General features: G+C 36.8%; 1 protein-coding gene across 1 annotated transcript; it reads right to left on the bottom strand.

Moving 5' to 3' along the window:
• Positions 1–12,337: 12,337 nt before the first annotated feature.
• LOC129872846 (protein AGENET DOMAIN (AGD)-CONTAINING P1-like) lies at positions 12,338–18,273 on the bottom strand. Its single transcript, XM_055947787.1, has 4 exons — positions 18,115–18,273; positions 17,635–17,723; positions 15,646–15,843; positions 12,338–12,641 (listed from the first exon to the last, which is right to left on the bottom strand). The coding sequence occupies exons 1-4, from the start codon at positions 18,271–18,273 to the stop codon at positions 12,338–12,340; spliced, it is 750 nt and encodes a 249-aa protein (XP_055803762.1).
• Between the last annotated feature and the right edge of the window lie 745 nt (positions 18,274–19,018).

Genomic DNA, 19,018 nt, shown 5'->3' with positions numbered 1-19,018 from the left:
ATCGACAAGTCTCATTTGGAACCTTGTCAGTTCATCAATTCTACCACCATCAAACCTCTTCTAATCGTACTATCCAATCAATCCCAATCACATCTTTCAAGAGTAGTTTAGATATGCATTTATGACAACATGTAATCATATCCAATCATTTCTCCATTCATTTAACAAATCTTTTTGGGACTCATCAAGATTCTAAATCAATAATTTAAGACAATCAACCTATTTAAGAAAATTAACATATTTAAAATAATTAACATATTTAAGAAAATCAACAAAATATGTTTAACCACTCATATCAATCAACTCATACCAACAGAAGCATTTAATCAATTTCTTGACTCAACAATATCAACATAACAAAAATTAAGTTAATAGATGAAAAAAACTCATTTGGACATAAGCCTATCAAGAAACTCCATTCATATAAACCTTTAATCTCAAAGAAGATGTAGGACACATGGGTGGATTCAACCCATGCTTTGAGTAGCCTTACATACCTTGGTGAAGATTTTGAAGGAACCTTGATGTTAGGTATTCAATGGAAAGCTTGAATCCTTGAAATTTTTTGAAACACCCCCCAAAATTCTTCACTAGGATTCGAACCCTTCTTCGTATATGTGTAGGATCGAACCTGACCATTGTGAAGTGTATGCATGAGTTCCCAAGGAATTGAAAAGTGTTAGAGGTGATGTGGGGTCATAAAGGATCCCTAGAACCAAGCTAAGCCCAAAGAATTCATCCTGACTAAGTTTTAGAATGAGTTCGTATAAGGGGTCGACTTCTAGCGACCATATCTTTTAAAATAGGATAATCAGATGATGGAACGGGAAGACCCAGGATGTAGAAGATCATAACATGAGTGATTCGGCAGATTTGGATTCAGGTGGCCCATGACCTATTGAATTAAAGGTCTTTGAGTCTTCTTCCCATCGCCACCAAGATTGTAATATTTGGAGTTCAGAGTCAAAAGTTATAACTATCCTAAGACGGAGTAGTACTACTGAAATTTCAGGCTTGAGTGACAACTGCTGGAAACCTGAGCTTAGTGCCGCAGTAGCGCGACCCGCCACTATTGCGCCAAGAACAAGCCTCAGTAGTTTGGTCCCTGGCACGGCGCGCCACTAGGAGATGTGTAGGGTTTTTAAGTCTATTTTCCAAAACCCAGAAAATATAGGCTTGGCGCTGTAAGGGTGCAATGCACCACTATTGTGCCAAGAGCATTTTAGCCTATTTTCTAGATTTTTGGAGAAAGGGAAATTTGGGTATTTTCCCAAATTATATATACATCAGCCTTGAACGTTTTGGAACATTATTTCAGTCCCTCTCTCTCTCTAAAAGCCCTAGATATTTCCCTCTCTTCCTCTTCTTCTCCATTTCAAACAAGAATTGCTTCAAGAGCTTCAAAGATTCAAGCTTTCCATTGAAGACCCAACATCAAGGTTTTCTTCAAAGTCTTCACTAAGGTATGTAAGGCTATTCAAAGCATGGGTTGAGTCCACCCATATGCCCTACATCTTCTTTGAAATTAATTGTTCATAAGAATGAAGTTTATTAATAGAGTTAGGTCCAAATAGGTCCTTTTCATCTATTACCCTAATTTCTATTATGATGATGTTGTGGAGTTAAGAAAGTGATGTGCTACATGTTGGTAGAGTTGATTGAGATGAGAGGTCGATCATATATTGTTAATTTCTTAACTATGTTGATTATCTTAAGTGTTAATTTTCTTAAATATGTTGTTTATCTTGAATTGTTGATTTAAAACCTTGGAGTTGTGTTGAGTCCCAAAATATTTGTTAAATGAATAGAGGAAAGATTGGATAGGTTTGTATGTTCTAATAAATGAATATTTAATCCACTCTTGAAAGATATGATTGGGATTGATCGTATAGTATGATTGGGAGTGGTTTGATTGTGATAAAGTTGATGAGTTGACAAGGTTTTTAAATGAGACTTGTCGATATGATTTGATTGAGTTGATTGAATGGAGTTTTATGAGCATTGAGTCTTCGGAGGAGTATCGAGCACCAAATTGGGTAAGAGTAAGTAATAACTCAAATCCAATAACTACATTGCCAAACATAAGAAGGGATTAAACTATTAAAGTCGGATGCTTCCTCAAAAATTATTGTCCTAACATTATAGGACTTGGTTGGATTGGATCCATGATTTGTTGATTCGTTCATACCTTGTCAAAGTATGAATGGACGCGGCAACAACGTCGGTTTGTTTTACTGTCACGGGCTCATAAGTGATGGTTGTCGGATAAGAGAAACTCTCATATAGGTCTTGATAGTACTCTGAGTCAGATTGAGTTCATTGGTATGTGATTGGTCTCGTCTAAACCATATTCTTGTTTAGACTTAGGACATTTGATTGAGCTGTTATTTCTCTTGAGTTGAGATTCCAAGTTGATTTGATTCTTTCTTAGTGTTTGTTTCATTCAGCCATTTTACATACTAGTACATTCCATGTACTGACGTCATTTGGCCTGCATTATTTCATGATGCAGAGATAGGTACTAGAGATCATCAACTGACGCACCGTTAAAGATCTCCCCACTTCCCGCTGGTTGGTGAGTCCTCTTAATCTCTGGAGGATGCCGAGAATATCTTTATAGCATTGTTTTGTCTCTTTTATTTTGATTGTTGGTATCCATGGGTTTGTCGATGCACCTCCTAGATTGTTGATAGAGGCTTCATAGACTAGAGTGTGAGAATGATGAGTCATTTGTTTTACTAGTTTTATTCTAGCTGATTATTGACTTGATAGTTGTTTGGCCTTGGCCCTATATTATGGATAGTATTCCTATGATTGAGTCTTCCACCGATAGAATGTGAATGAATGAAAGTGTAACTGGACCAGGTGGTTCGCTTGGAGGCTAGAAATGGCCTTTGAGTGCCTGCCACGCCTAGGGTACCCTTCCGGGGCATGACAAACATGGTATCAGAGCACAGAGTTCAAGAGTCCTAGAGAGTCTATGAAGCCGTGTCTAGTAGAGTCCTACTTATGGGTGTGTTGTGCACCACACTTATAATCGGGAGGCTATAAGATATTAAGAATTATTTCACTTCTTTCATACTCTGAATTTGTGTGATATAGTTAAACTCTATAAACTTCCTTTCTAATCCATGCATTTGTACGTTACAGATAATGCCTCTAAAATGTACTCCTAGCCAGAGGAATGCTGATAACGCAGAGATGCCACAGTCCGAGGTACGCCCATCGAGGGCTAGGGGCTGACCTGTGAGGTATGCGGAGACACCTCAAGTGCCTACTATTCCGCCTGCACCAACTTCGAAAGCTGATTTTCGAAGAGTGATTGCTATGCTCACTCAACTAGTGGCTGCTCGAAATGGTAACCAGAGTTCGCCAACTCTTAGCTCTAGTTCTCAAGATCCGTCTGCTGCCACCAAAATTAGAGACTTTCTGAGAATGAATCTGCTAGCATTCACGGGTTCTAAGGTTGATAAAGACCCCCAGAATTTTATTAACGAGATGTGGAAGATCCTGAAAGCTATGCATGCTATGGAGATCGACGGGGTTGAGTTGGTGTCTTATCAACTCAAAGATGTGGCAAACATTTGGTATAACCAATGGGAACAAGGTAGAGGTGAGGATGTTGAACCTGCTATGTGGGATAAATTTGAGGGAGCCTTTTTTGACCATTTCTTTTCCAGAGAATTGAGGGAAGCAAAGGTGGAAGAATTTGTGAATCTGAAAAAAGAAAGTATGATTTTTAAGGAGTACAGTCTAAAGTTCATCCAACTATCCAGATATGCTCCAGAGATGATCCCATATACAAGGTCAAAGATGAGGAAGTTCATCTCCGGATTGGGAAGACATATGAAGAAGGAGTGCAATGAAGCATTGTTGATCTCGGACATGGATACTTCCAGATTAATGGTGTATGCTCAACAGGTGGAGGATGAGAAGAGGAAAGACAGAGAGGAGCATCTGAGCAAGAAGGCAAAATCAGTGGGGCATGAGAATAAACAAAGGCAAAATAAGGGCAATAGGTCCTTTTTCCAGAAGAGGCCTTCCAACTATGCCTCATCTACCGCCAGTGCACCTATGCCACAGAATAGGTATGATCGGCAGGGACAGAGTCGCCAGAATTTTAGACCCCAGGGTTCTCAATCCTAGTCTAGCGTAGGTTAAGGTTCACAAGGGAAGCCACCATGCGGCAAGTGCGGTAAGCTCCACTTCGGGGAGTGTAGAGCGGGGAGGGTTGGTTGTTATAAATGCGGCCAAATGGACCATTTTCAGAAGGAGTGTCCAATATAGGGGAACAGAGCCCACTATTCTACCATCGTACCACCAGCTAGAGATAATCAGAGGGGCATTACTTCAGGTACGAGCGGAGGTACAAACTGTCTATATGCCATGGGTAGTCGCCAAGATTAGGAGGACTCCCCAAATATCGTGATGGGTATGATTCGAGTCCTTTCTCTTGACTGTTATGTTTTGATGGATCCGGGTGCCACACTATCTTTTGTGACTCCTTACGTGGCAAGTAAATTTAATAGAATTCCTAAATGTCTTCGTGAGCCTTTCTTTGTAGTTTATTTCATACCTTAGGGCCAGAAAGCTAATCTCAAAATGGTGTATTTATCACATTGTCCGAGTGAAAGATGAAAAGGTTGAGTCTCCATCCCTTGAGTCGGTTCCGATCGTCAATGAGTTTCCCTAAGTATTTTCTAAAGACCTACTCGAAGTCCCTCCTAATAGGGAGATTGACTTTGGGATTGATGTTCTTTCTGATACCCAGCCTATCTCTATCCCTCCATATAGAATGGCTCCGGCTGAGTTGAAAGAGTTGAAAGAACAGTTGAAAGACTCGTTAGATAAGGGATTCATTAGGCCGAGTGTCTCACCATGGGGTGCTCCTATCTTATTCGTACGAAAGAAAAATGGGTCCCTTAGAATGTGTATTAAATACAGACAGGTGAACAAGGTCACTATAGAGAACAAATACCCTCTCCCCAGAATAGATGACTTGTTTGATCAACTTCAGGGTGCCACCTATTTCTCAAAGATAGACCTGAGATCAGGCTACCATCAGTTGAAGGTGAGGGAGTGTGATATCCCAAAGACAGCTTTTCGGACTCGTTATGGCCATTTTGAGTTCTTGGTGATGTCCTTTGGGTTGACTAATGCCCCCACAGCTTTTATGGATCTCATGAACCGGGTATTTAAACCATATCTTGATATGTTTATGATTGTATTCATAGATGATATTTTGGTTTACTCTAAGAATGAGGAGGAGCACGCCTATCATCTTAGAGTCGTCTTGCAAACTTTGAAAGACCATGTATTGTATGCAAAGTTCTCCAAATGTGAATTTTGGCTTGCATCAGTGGCTTTTTTAGGCCACACTATATCTGGAAATGGTATTCAGGTTGATGATCAGAAGATTGAGGCAGTGAGAAATTAGCCCAGACCAACCTCCCCGATAGAGATAAAAAGCTTCTTGGGTTTGGCCGGCTATTATAGAAGGCTTGTCGAGGAATTCTCATCCATATCATCACCATTGACCAAGCTGACCTCAAAGAAGGCTAAGTTCCAATGGTCCAATGCGTGTGAGGAGAGTTTCTAGAAATTGAAGACCAAGCTAACCACTACTCATGTTCTAACTTTTCCCGAAGGAACAGAGGACTTTATGATCTATTGTGATGCATCTAGAGTTGGTTTGGGTTGTGTGTTGATGCAGAGGGTAAAGGTGATAGCCTATGCTTCTATACAGCTTAAGATTCATGAGAGAAATTACCCCATTTATGACCTTGAGCTAGCAGCTGTGGTATTTTCTCTTAAAATTTGGCATCACTATTTGTATGGAGTGCATGTTGACGTGTTCACCGATCATAAGAGTTTACAATACGTTTTCAGCTAGAAAGAACTCAATCTAAGGCAAAGGAGATGGCTCTAGCTACTCAAAGAATATGATATGAGCATCCTCTACCATCTAGGTAAAGCTAACATTGTTGCTGATGCTCTTAGCAGGTTGTCTATGGGTAGCACTACCCATATAGAGGAGGGAAGGAAAGAATTGGCTAAAGAGGTGTATAGACTAGCTCAATTGGGAGTACGTCTTGAAGAGAATAATGAAGGTGGGGTTAATGTTCAGGATGGGTCTGCATCCTCACTGGTGACAGAGGTAAAGGAGAAACAAGACCAAAATCCCATCCTTCTCTAGTTGAAGGAAGTTGTTTACAAACAAGAAGTGATGGTTTTTACCAAAGGGGGAGATGGTGTGTTGAGGTACCAAAATAGATTGTGTGTCCCAGATGTTGATGAGCTGCAAGAAAGGATTCTGGCCGAAGCGCATAGTTCTAGATACTCTATTCATCCTGGATCTACAAAGATGTATCATGACTTGAGAGAAGTTTATTAGTGGAGTGAAATGAAGAGAAATATCACGAAATTTGTTTCCAAGTGCCCGAATTGCCAACAGGTTAAAGTTGAGCATCAAAGGCCATGTGGGTTAGCTCAAAACATAGAAATTCTGGAATGGAAGTGGGAAATGATCAACATAGACTTTATCACGGGTTTGCCGAGGTCCCGAAAACAACATAATTCGATTTGGGTGATTGTGGATAGGATGACAAAGTCGGCTTATTTCTTGGCAGTTAAGACTACTAACACCGCAGAAGATTATGCAAAATTATACATTCAAGAGATCGTTAGATTTCACGGGGTTCCCTTTGTCTATCATTTTAGACCGAGGAGCTCAATTCACTTCCCAATTTTGGAAATCCTTCCAGAAGGGACTGGGTTTGAAGGTGAATCTTAGTACGGCCTTTCATCCCCAGACAGATGGCCAAGCAGAGCGCACCATCCAGACATTGGAGGATATGTTGAGGGCATGTGTACTTGACTTCAAAGGAAATTGGGATGATCACTCACCTCTCATAGATTTTGCATATAATAATAGCTATTATGCAAGCATTTAAATGGCTCCTTATGAAGCTTTGTATGGGAGGAGGTGTAGATTACCAATTGGGTGGTTTGAAGTTAGTGAAGTTGAGTTGATTGGGCCTGATTTTGTTCACCAAGCTATTGAGAAGGTGAGATTTATTTAAGATAGGCTAAAGATATCCCAAAGCCATCAAAAATCTTACATCGATGTGAGGAGGAGAGACTTAGAGTTTGAGGTGGATGATTGGGTGTACCTAAAAGTGTTACCTATGAAGGGCATCATGAGGTTTGGAAGGAAGGGAAAGCTTAGTCTTCAATATATTGGTCCTTACTAGGTTGTGAGGAAGATAGGGAGTGTCGCTTATGAATTGGAGTTACCCTCGGAGCGAGCCGCCATTCATCCGATATTTCACATTTCGATGTTGAAGAAGTGCTTAGGCTATCCCTCATTGGTAGTCCCCATTAATAGTATTGGAGTTAAGGATAGCTTGTCCTATGAAGAGGTTTTGATCCAAATTCTTGATCGCCAAATTCGCAAGTTGAGGAACAAAGAGATTGCCTCAGTCAAAGTCTTTTGGAGAAATCAATTTTTTGAGGAAGCCACATGGGAGGCGGAGGAAGATATGAAATCTAAATATTCGCATCTATTCGTGCCTACCGATGAGAATGTTGAAGGTAATGTCCATTTTCTTGACTTGAATTTGTTTATGCATTTTGAGTTTGGATAGTGATTATTTTGAGAATTTGACTAGTTGCATGACTGAATTCTGATTGTGATTTTTACCCTAATTCCATCCTTGGTTTACTCGTCATTCGAGGACGAATGATCCCAAGTGGGAGATAATGTAACACCCCCCAAAATTATTCACTAGGATTCGAACCTTTCTTTATATACATGTAGGATCGAACCTGACTATTGTGAAGTGTATGCATGAGTTAGAATGAGTTCCCAAGGAATTGAAGAGCGTTAGAGGTGATGTGGGGTCATAAAGGATCCCTAGAATCAAGCTAAGCCCAAAGAATTCGTCCTGGCTAAGTTTTAGAATGAGTCCGTATAAAAGGTCGACTTCTAGCGACCATATCTTTTGAAATAGGACAATCTGGGTGGCCCATGACATATTGAATTAAAGGTCTTCAAGTCTTCTTCCCATCTTCGCCAATATTGTAATTTTTGGAGTTTAGAGTCAAAAGTTATAACTATCCTAAGACAGACTAGTACTGCGGGAATTTTAGGCTTGCGTGACAACTGCTTGAAACCTGGGCTTGGCGCCGTAGTGGCGCGATGCGCCACAATCTCGCCAGGAACAAGCCTCAGTAGTTTGGTCCCTGGTGCGGCGCGCCACTAGGAGATGTGCAGGGTTTTTAAGCATATTTTCCAAAACCCAGAAAATATAGGCTTGGCGCTGTAAGGGCGCGACGCGCTACTATCATACCAGGAACAAGCCTCAGTAGTTTGGTCCCTAGTGCGGCGCGCTACTAGGAGATGCGCAAGTTTTAATCCTAAATTAGACTTGGTGCCCCAGTGGCGCGATGTGCCACTATCGCGCCAAGAGCGTTTTAGCCTGTTTTCTAGATTTTTGGAGAAAGAGCAATTTGGGTATTTTCCCAAATTATATATACATCAGCCTTGAATGTTTTGGACCATTATTTCAGTCCCTCTCTCTCTCTCTCTCTAAAAGCCCTAGAAATTTCCCTCTCTTCCTCTTCTTCTCCATTTCCAACAAGGATTGCTTCAAGAGCTTCAAAGATTCAAGCTTTCCATTGAAGACCCAACATCAAGATTTTCTTCATAGTCTTCACTAAGGTATGTATGGCTATTCAAAGTATGGGTTGAGTCCACCCATATGCCCTACATCTTCTTTGAAATTAATTGTTCATAAGAATGAAGTTTATTGATAGACTTAGGTCCAAATAGGTCCTTTTCATATATTACCCTAATTTCTATTATGTTGATGTTGTGGAGTCAAGAAAGTGATGTGCTACATGTTGGTATGAGTTGATTGAGATGAGAGGTCGATCATATATTGTTAATTTCTTAACTATGTTGATTATCTTAAGTGTTAATTTTCTTAAATATGTTGTTTATCTTGAATTGTTGATTTAAAACCTTGGAGTTGTGTTGAGTCCCAAAATATTTGTTAAATGAATAGAGGAATGATTGGATAGGTTTGTATGTTCTAATAAATGCATATTTAATCCACTCTTGAAAGATATGATTGGAATTGATCGGATAGTATGATTGAGAGAGGTTTGATTGTGATAAAGTTGATGAGTTGACAAGGGTTTTAAATGAGACTTGTAGATATGATTTGATTGAGTTGATTGAATGGAGTTTTATGAGCATTGAGTCTTCGGAGGAGTATCGAGCACCGAATTGGGTAAGAGTAAATAATAACTCAAATCCAATAACTACGTTGCCAAACATAAGAGGGGAATAAACCATTAAAGTCGGATGCTTCCTCAAAAATTATTGTCCTAACATTATAGGACTTGGTTGGATTGGATCCATGATTGGTTGATTCGTTCATACCTTGTCAAAGTATGAATGGACGCGGCAACAACAGTGGTTTGTTGTACTGTCACGGGCTCAAGAGAAACTCCCATACAGGTCTTGATAGTACTCTGAGTAGGATTGAGTTGAATGGTATGTGATTGGTCCCGTCTAAACCATATTCTTGTTTAGACTTAGGACACTTGATTGAGTTGTTATTTCTCTTGAGTTGAGATTCCGAGTTGATTTGATTCTTCCTTGTTGTTTGTTTCATTCGACCATTTTACATACTCATACATTCCATGTACTGACACCATTTGGCATACATCATTTCATGATGCAGAGATAGGTACTAAAGATTATCAACCGACACACCATTTAAGATCTCCCCACTTCCCGCTAGTTGGTGAGTCCTCCTAGTCTCCGGAGGATATCGAGATTATCTTTATAACATTGTTTTGTCTCTTTTATTTTTATTATTGGTAGCCATGGGTTTGTCGATGCACCTCCTAGATTGTTGATTGAGGCTTCATAGACTAGAGTGTGGGAATGACGAGTCGTTCATTTGACTAGTTTTATTCTAGCTGATTATTGACTAGATAGTTGTTTGGACTTGGCCCTATATTATGGATAGTATTCCTATGATTGAGTCTTCCGCCGATAGAATGTGAATGAATAAAAGTATGACTGGACCAGGTGATTCGCTTGGAGGCCAGAAATGGCCTTCGAGTGCCGGTCACGCCTAGGGTACCTTCCCGGGGCATGACATTTTTGAAGGCAAATCTTGTTGTAGATGAATTGAAAGAGAAGAGGGTGGATTCTAGGGTTTCATTTGAGAGCAAAGGACTGAAAATAAATGGTCCAAAACGTTCCAAGTTAGTGAATATATGTTTAGGGAAAATGTCCAATTTGCCCTTCCTCAGAAATCTGGAAATTTGGGCTAAAATCCTGCTGGCGCTATAGTGGCGCATCGCGCCACTGCAGCGCCAAACTAAAATGGGCTTAAAACCCTGCACACCTAATAGTGGCACGTCGCGCAAAAGACCAAACTACTGAGGCTGTTTTTTGGCGTTATAGTGGCACCGGGCGCCACTCCAGCGCCAAGCCTAAAATTTCTGTAGGCTAAAATTTCTGCAGTTATAATCTGTCGTAAATTGGTCATAACTTCTGACTTCGAACTCCAAAAATTTCGACTTGGCTTGGGTTTAGGGATCTCTTATGACCCTAGATCATATTTAATACCCTTAAATTACTTAGGAATTGATCCTAACTCATGCATTTACTTTAAAATCATCAAGTACAATCCTATACGTACCTGAAGAATGATCTGAATCATAGAGAAAATTTTGGGGTGTTACAAAACCCCATCACGAAATTTGGAAATAATTCACGTAGTGTCATTTCATTTGATATTTGAACCAATGATGTTACTCCCTTTTACTTCTAAATCTCCCCACTATGGGTTGGATAAATGAATTCCTAGCAGGGGAAATCATTTTCATGATTCTTTAGTACTTGTTTTTTTTTAGAAAATATATTTTCTTGACCAACAAAGGCATGAAAAAAATCTAAATTCCTCCATACCAAACATTCCCTAAAAATTCCATTTTACTCGCGCAATCAGTAAGATTCAAGAAAAACAAATGCAAATTCACATCAAAAGAAACAAACTGTATGATCTCAAATAGAAACATCTAAAAAAATAAAAAAGGATGAGTAATTGAAGGATTTTTCGAGTAAACCTTTGGTCGAAGATGAGGAAGGATGAGATGGATCGTCATTTTCTACACAAATAACTAGTGGAGATTTGTAGAAAAACACTCAACAATTATGACGAAAGAGAGAAAGAGAGATAGAATGTGTGTGTGTGTGTTTTGAGAAGTAGGAAGGTGTGCGGCAGGAAACCAATTTATATAGACACAATCAATAAAGATGAAGGGTATGATGAAAATATTTTGTCTTTAGCTAGAATATTTGGATTTCAGTAATCATTTTGACCAACCTTTAAGTATAGAGTGCTTATATCTTAAGCAAGCACTTACATATATTTGACGTTTGTTTTAAGAAAAAAACTAATTTATTTACAAGTTTTATAATATTAGAGACCAAGAGTGTCATGCTACTGGCATATCAAAGAGGCTTTAAAAGTAATGACTAACATGCTTCAAGTTGATATTTTTTACGTTATTGTTGGTATATATGATTTGAAAAATATTTTTAGTACTAGAAAGAAAAATTCTTTGCAATATTGAATGCAACGGGCCTGCACTCAAGATTTAATTTTACAAACTTATTTATAATTATGAGAATTTAGTATGAACTTACCGATTAAAAAATTACTTTCGGCGAAAAGAAAGTCCCAGCGTGCTATAAAAATGTCACGATAATTGCAACAATTAAAAAAGACTAAATTGAGGGGATCTTAATATTCACATGGAAAATAAAAGATATATGGAATACCTTCTCACTGTTTCCAATGTAATCACAATATGAGGATATAACAATAACGTCATCCTCATCAGAGCTCCTAATTTGGCAACTTTGTTCTCCTAATTTCACAATCACATTGAAGTACAACCACATCATTTACCTTTATATACAATAAATAGTGAATATATATATGTATGAAACATGCCATCTGAGAGAAATATTTCATCACACAAAAAAAACTTAAAAATGAAAAGGACAATTTTTGAACCAAATAGGTCCACTTGTTTCTAAGGATGGGAACAAACCCGCATTATTCCTATTAGGAAATATCATTTTCCTCCATAAAACTCGCAAACCTCATTTAATGATCTTTCTTTTTTGTTCTTTCTATTTATAAAAGTTTTGTTTTGTTGCTCAAGCATAGTAATGTGGGAATTTGACGAAATACCTTGTTTACCTTGGATGAGGAAAAGTTTTGTGCGCGACACAAGAACAAGTTTAAAAGCTTGCCTTATTTTCCTTGTTAGACAATTCTTGATGAAATCTTAACACATCAGAAGAATAGGTAATGTTATCCGCAGTTGTTGAGAAGTAGACATAGTACTCTTCTCCAGTTTTCCCATTGATAAACCCAAACCACCATCCATCGTTGAAAAATACATCAACCATATCATACAAACGGAATCTATTTTCTGACACTATTTTACATTGATGAAGTGGAATAGGGTAGACCTCGATTGTAGCAACAACATCTTCTAGTGGCTCAGACTCATCATCAGTCAACAAATTTTTGCACTTGATTCTGTAATGATAAACATTAGTCGAAAAAACAATAGATGTTGTGTAGTAAGAACCTATGAATTATTCTTGAATAGATTCTTACTACACAACAATTATTGTTTGTTCCACTGGCACTTATCATTCCAGAATCAAGTACAAAAATATGTTGACTGATGATGAATCTGAGCCACTAGAGAATGTTGATGCTACAACTGAGGTCCGCCATGTTCAACCTCATAACAGTGAAATATTGTCAGAAAATGGATTTTGTTAGTTCGATATGGTTGATGTACTTGCCAACGATAGATGGTGGTTTGGGTTTATCAGTGGGAAAATTGGAAAAGAGTACTATGTCTACTTGGCTACAGCAGCAGATAACATTGCCTATCTTACTTCCCTACAACAACAGATAACATTTTCCATCCTTCTGATATGTTGATATTTCATCAAGAATGGTATAACTGATCTTATATTTATGTTCGATTCATCATAAAGTAGTTAATGAGGGGAGGCTATTCCAAGGTCATGTAAGGTTCTCCCATCTCCTGAAGGACTAATGTAGTATCCTTCTCACTAATAATATCAGTTGAATCAATCAACCCATTTACTCCTTAATAAAAAAAATAGTAAGGATCAAATATTTTCTACTATAACGGTGGTGTTGCACACATCTTGACTGTCTCTAGACACTCTTTATCTCCAATCAACATAAATACCAAGAAACCCCATCACGAAATTTAGGAATAATTCACTTAGTCTCAACTCATTTGATATTTGAACCAATGGTGTTACTCGCTTTTACTTCTAAATCTCCCCACTATGGGTTAGATAAATGAACTCCTGGCAGGAAAAATGATTTTCATGATTCTTTAGTATTTGTTTTTTTTAGAAAATATCTTTTCTTGACCAACAAAGGCATGAAAAAACTCTAAATTCCTCCGTACCAAACATACCCTAAATATTCCAGTTTACTCGCGCCAAACTAAAATGGGCTTAAAACCCTGCACACCTAATAGTGGCACGTCGCGCAAAAGACCAAACTACTGAGGCTGTTTTTTGGCGTTATAGTGGCACCGGGCGCCACTCCAGCGCCAAGCCTAAAATTTCTGTAGGCTAAAATTTCTGCAGTTATAATCTGTCGTAAATTGGTCATAACTTCTGACTTCGAACTCCAAAAATTTCGACTTGGCTTGGATTTAGGGATCTCTTATGACCCTAGATCATATTTAATACCCTTAAATTACTTAGGAATTGATCCTAACTCATGCATTTACTTTAAAATCATCAAGTACAATCCTATACGTACCTGAAGAATGATCTGAATCATAGAGAAAATTTTGGGGTGTTACAAAACCCCATCACGAAATTTGGAAATAATTCACGTAGTGTCATTTCATTTGATATTTGAACCAATGATGTTACTCCCTTTTACTTCTAAATCTCCCCACTATGGGTTGGATAAATGAATTCCTAGCAGGGGAAATCATTTTCATGATTCTTTAGTACTTGTTTTTTTTTAGAAAATATATTTTCTTGACCAACAAAGGCATGAAAAAAATCTAAATTCCTCCATACCAAACATTCCCTAAAAATTCCATTTTACTCGCGCAATCAGTAAGATTCAAGAAAAACAAATGCAAATTCACATCAGAAGAAACAAGCTGTATGATCTCAAATAGAAACATCTAAAAAAATAAAAAAGGATGAGTTATTCAAGGATTTTTCGAGCAAACCTTTGGTCGAAGATGAGGAAGGATGAGATGGATCGTCATTTTCTACACAAATAACTAGTGGAGATTTGCAGAAAAACACTCAACAATTGTGACGAAAGAGAGAAAGAGAGATAGAATGTGTGTGTGTGTTTTGAGAAGTAGGAAGGTGTGCGGCAGGAAACCAATTTATATAGACATAATCAATAAAGATGAAGGGTGTGATAAAAATATTTTGTCTTTAGCTAGAATATTTGGATTTCAGTAATCATTTTGACCAACCTTTAAGTATAGAGTGCTTATATCTTAAGCAAGCACTTACATATATTTGATGTTTGTTTTAAGAAAAAAAACAAATTTATTTACAAGTTCTATAATATTAGAGACCAAGAGTGTCATGCTACTGGCATATCAACGAGGCTTTAAAAGTAATGACTAACATGCTTCAAGTTGATATTTTTTACGTTATTGTTGGTATATATGATTTGAAAAATATTTTTAGTACTAGAAAGAAAAATTCTTTGCAATATTGAAACAAAACGGGCCTGCACTCAATATTTAATTTTACAAACTTATTTATAATTATGAGAATTTAGTATTAACTTACCGGTTAAGTAATTACTTTCAGCGAAAAGAAAGTCCCAGCGTGCTTTAAATATGTCACAATAGTTGCAACAATTAAAAAAGACTAAATTGAGGAAATCTTAATATTCACATGGAAAATAAATGTTATATGGAATACCTTATTACTGTTTCCAATGTAATCACAATCTGAGGATATAACAATAACTTCATCCTCATCAGAGCTCCTAATTTGGCAGCTTTGTTCTCCCAATTTAACAATCACATTGAAGTACAACCACATCATTTACCTTTATATACAATAAATAGTGGATATATATATGTATGAAACATGCCATCTGAGAGAAATATTTCATCACACACAAAAATAATTAAAAATAAAATGGACAATTTTTTAACCAAATAGGTCTACTTGTTTCTAAGGATGGGAACAAACCCGCATTATTCCTATTAGGAAATATCATTTTCCTCAATGATACTTACAAACCTTATTTAATGATCTTCCTTTTTTGCTCTTTCTATCTATAAAAGTTTTGTTTTGTTGCTCAAGCATAGTAATGTGGGAATTTGACGAAATACCTTGTTTACCTTGGATGAGGACAAGTTTTGTGCGCGATACAAGAACAAGTTTAAAAGCATGCCTTATTTTCTTTGTTAGACAATTCTTGATGAAATCTTAACACATCAGACGAATAGGTAATGTTATCCGTAGTTGTTGAGAAGTAGACATAGTACTCTTCTCCAGTTTTCCCATTGATAAACCCAAACCACCATCCATCATTGACAAATACATCAACCATATCATACAAATGGAATCTATTTTCCGACACTATTTTACATTGATGAAGTGGAACACGGTAGACCTCGGTTGTAGCAACAACATCTTCTAGTGGCTCAGACTCATCATCAGTCAACAAATTTTTGCACTTGAATCTGTAATGATAAGCATTAGTGGAAAAAACAATAGATGTTGTGTAGTAAGAACCTATGAATTATTCTTGAATAGATTCTTACTACACAACAATTATTGTTTGTTCCACTAGCACTTATCATTACAGAATCAAGTACAAAAATCTGTTGACTGATGATGAGTCTGAGCCACTAGAGGATGTTGATGCTACAGCTGAGGTCCGCCCTGTTCCACCTCATCAACGTGAAATAGTGTCAGAAAATGAATTTTGTTTGTTCGATATGGTTGATGTACTTGCCATTGATAGATGGTGGTTTGGGTTTATCAGTGGAAAAAATGGAAAAGAGTACTATGTCTACTTCCCTACAACAGCAGATAACATTGCCTATTTTACTTCCCTACAACAACAGATAACATTTCCCATCCTTCTGATATGTTGATATTTCATCAAGAATGGTATAACTGATCTTATATTTGTGTTCGATTCATCATAAAGTAGTTAATGAGGTGAGGATTGTCCAAGGTCATGTAAGGTTCTCCCATCTCTTAAAGGTGTAAAGTTGGAATCTTCTCATTAATAATATCAGTTCAATCAATCAATCCATTTACTCCTTATTAAAAACAAATAGTAAGGATCAAATATTTTCTATTATAACGGTGTTGTTGCACACATCTTGACTGTCTCTCGACACTTGTTATCTCGAATCAACATAAATACCCCCATCACGAATTTTGGGAATAATTCTATTATTATCTTTTCATTTGATATTTTAACCAATGATGTTACTCCCTTTTACTTCTAAATCTTCCCACTATGGGTTGGATAAATGAACTCCTAGCAGGGGAAATCATTTTCATGATTCTTTAGTATTTGTTTTTTATTTTTAAATATATTTTCTTGGCCAACAAAGGCATGAAAAAACTCTAAATTCCTCCATACCAAACATACCCTAAAAATTACATTTTACTCGCGCAATTAGTAAGATTCAAGAAAAACAAATGCAAATTCACATCAAAAGAAACAAGTTATATGATCTCAAAAAGAAACATCTAAAAAATTAAAAACGGATGAGTAATTGAAGGATTTTTCGAGCAAACCTTTGGTCGAAGATGAGGAAGGATGAGATGGATCGTCATTTTCTACACAAATAACTAGTGGAGATTTGCAGAAAAACACTCAACAATTATGAAGAAAGAGAGAAAGAGAGATAGAATGTGTGTGTGTGTTTTGAGAAGTAGGAAGGTGTGCGGCAGGAAACCAATTTATATAGACACAATCAATAAAGATGAAGGGTGTGATGAAAATATTTTGTCTTTAGCTAGAATATTTGGATTATAGTAATCAATTTGACCAACCTTTAAGTAAAGAGTTCTTATATCTTAAGCAAGCGTTTACATATATTTGATGTTTGTTTTAAGAAAAAAAACAAATTTATTTACAAGTTCTATAATATTAGAGACCAAGAGTGTCATGCTACTAGCATATCAACGAGGCTTTAAAAGTAATGACTAACATGCTTCAATTTGATTTTTTAACGTCATTGTTGGTATATATGATTTGAAAAATATTTTTAGTACTAGAAAGAAAAATTCTTTGCAATATTGAAATGCAACGAGGCTGTACTTTGAATTTAATTCTACAAACTTATTTATAATTATGAGAATTTAGTATTAACTTACCGGTTAAGAAATTACTTTCAGCGAAAAAAAGTCCCAGCTTGCTATAAAAATGTCATGATAGTTGCAACAATTAAAAAAGACTAAATTGAGGCGATCTTAATATTCACATTTAAAATAAAAGTTATATGGAATACCTTCTCGCTGTTTCCAATGTAATCACAATCTGAGGATATAACAATAACGTCATCCTCATCAGAGCTCTTAATTTTGCAGCTTTGTTCTCCTAATTCACAATCACATTGAAGTACAACCACATCATTTACCTTTATATACAATAAATAGTGGATATATATATGTATGAAACATGCCATCTGAGAGAAATATTTCATCACACACAAAAATAATTTAAAATGAAATGGACAATTTTTGAACCAAATAGGTCCACTTGTTTCTAATGATGGGAACAAACCCGCATTATTCCTATTAGGAAATATCATTTTCCTCAATAATACTTGCAAACCTTATTTAATGATCTTCCTTTTTTGTTCTTTCTATCTATAAAAGTTTTGTTTTGTTGCTCAAGCATAGTAATGTGGGAATTTGATGAAATACCTTGTTTACCTTGGATGAGGACAAGTTTTGTGCGCGATACAAGAAAAAGTTTAAAAGCTTGCCTTATTTTCTTTGTTCGACAATTCTTGATGAAATCTCAACACATCATAAGAATAGGTAATGTTATCCGCAGTTGTTGGGAAGTAGACATTGTACTCTTCTCCAGTTTTACCATTGATAAACCCAAACCACCATCCATCGTTGACAAATACATCAACCATATCATACAAATGGAATCTATTTTCCGACACTATTTTACATTGATGAAGTGGAACAGGGTAGACCTCGGTTGTAGCAACATCTTCTAGTGGCTCAGACTCATCATCAGTCAACAAATTTTTGCACTTGATTCTGTAATGATAAGCATTAGTGGAAAAAATAATAGATGTTGTGTAGTAAGAACCTATGAATTATTCTTCAATAGATTCTTACTACACAACAATTATTGTTTGTTCCACTAGCACTTATCATTACAGAATCAAGTACAAAAATATGTTGACTGATGATGAGTCTGAGCCACTAGAGGATGTTGATGCTACAACTGAGGTCCGCCCTGTTACACCTCATCAACGTGAAATAGTGTTAGAAAATGGATTTTGTTTGTTCGATATGGTTGATGTACTTGTCAATGATAGATGGTGGTTTGGGTTTATCAGTGGAAAAATTGGAAAAGAGTACTATGTCTACTTCCCTACAGCAGCAGATAACATTGCCTATCTTGCTTCCCTACAACAACAGATAACATTTTCCATCCTTCTGATATGTTGATATATCATCAAGAATGGTATAACTGATCTTATATTTGTGTTCGATTCATCATAAAGTAGTTAATGAGGTGAGGATTGTCCAAGGTCATGTAAGGTTCTCCCATCTCTTAAAGGTCTAATGTAGGAATCTTCTCATTAATAATATCAGTTCAATCAATTAATCCATTTACTCCTTATTAAAAACAAATAGTAAGGATCA

This window comes from Solanum dulcamara, chromosome 2, assembly GCF_947179165.1.
Source record: "Solanum dulcamara chromosome 2, daSolDulc1.2, whole genome shotgun sequence".
NCBI classification, from domain to species: Eukaryota; Viridiplantae; Streptophyta; class Magnoliopsida; order Solanales; family Solanaceae; genus Solanum; species Solanum dulcamara.
This window is presented reverse-complemented; position numbering and strand designations above follow the sequence as displayed.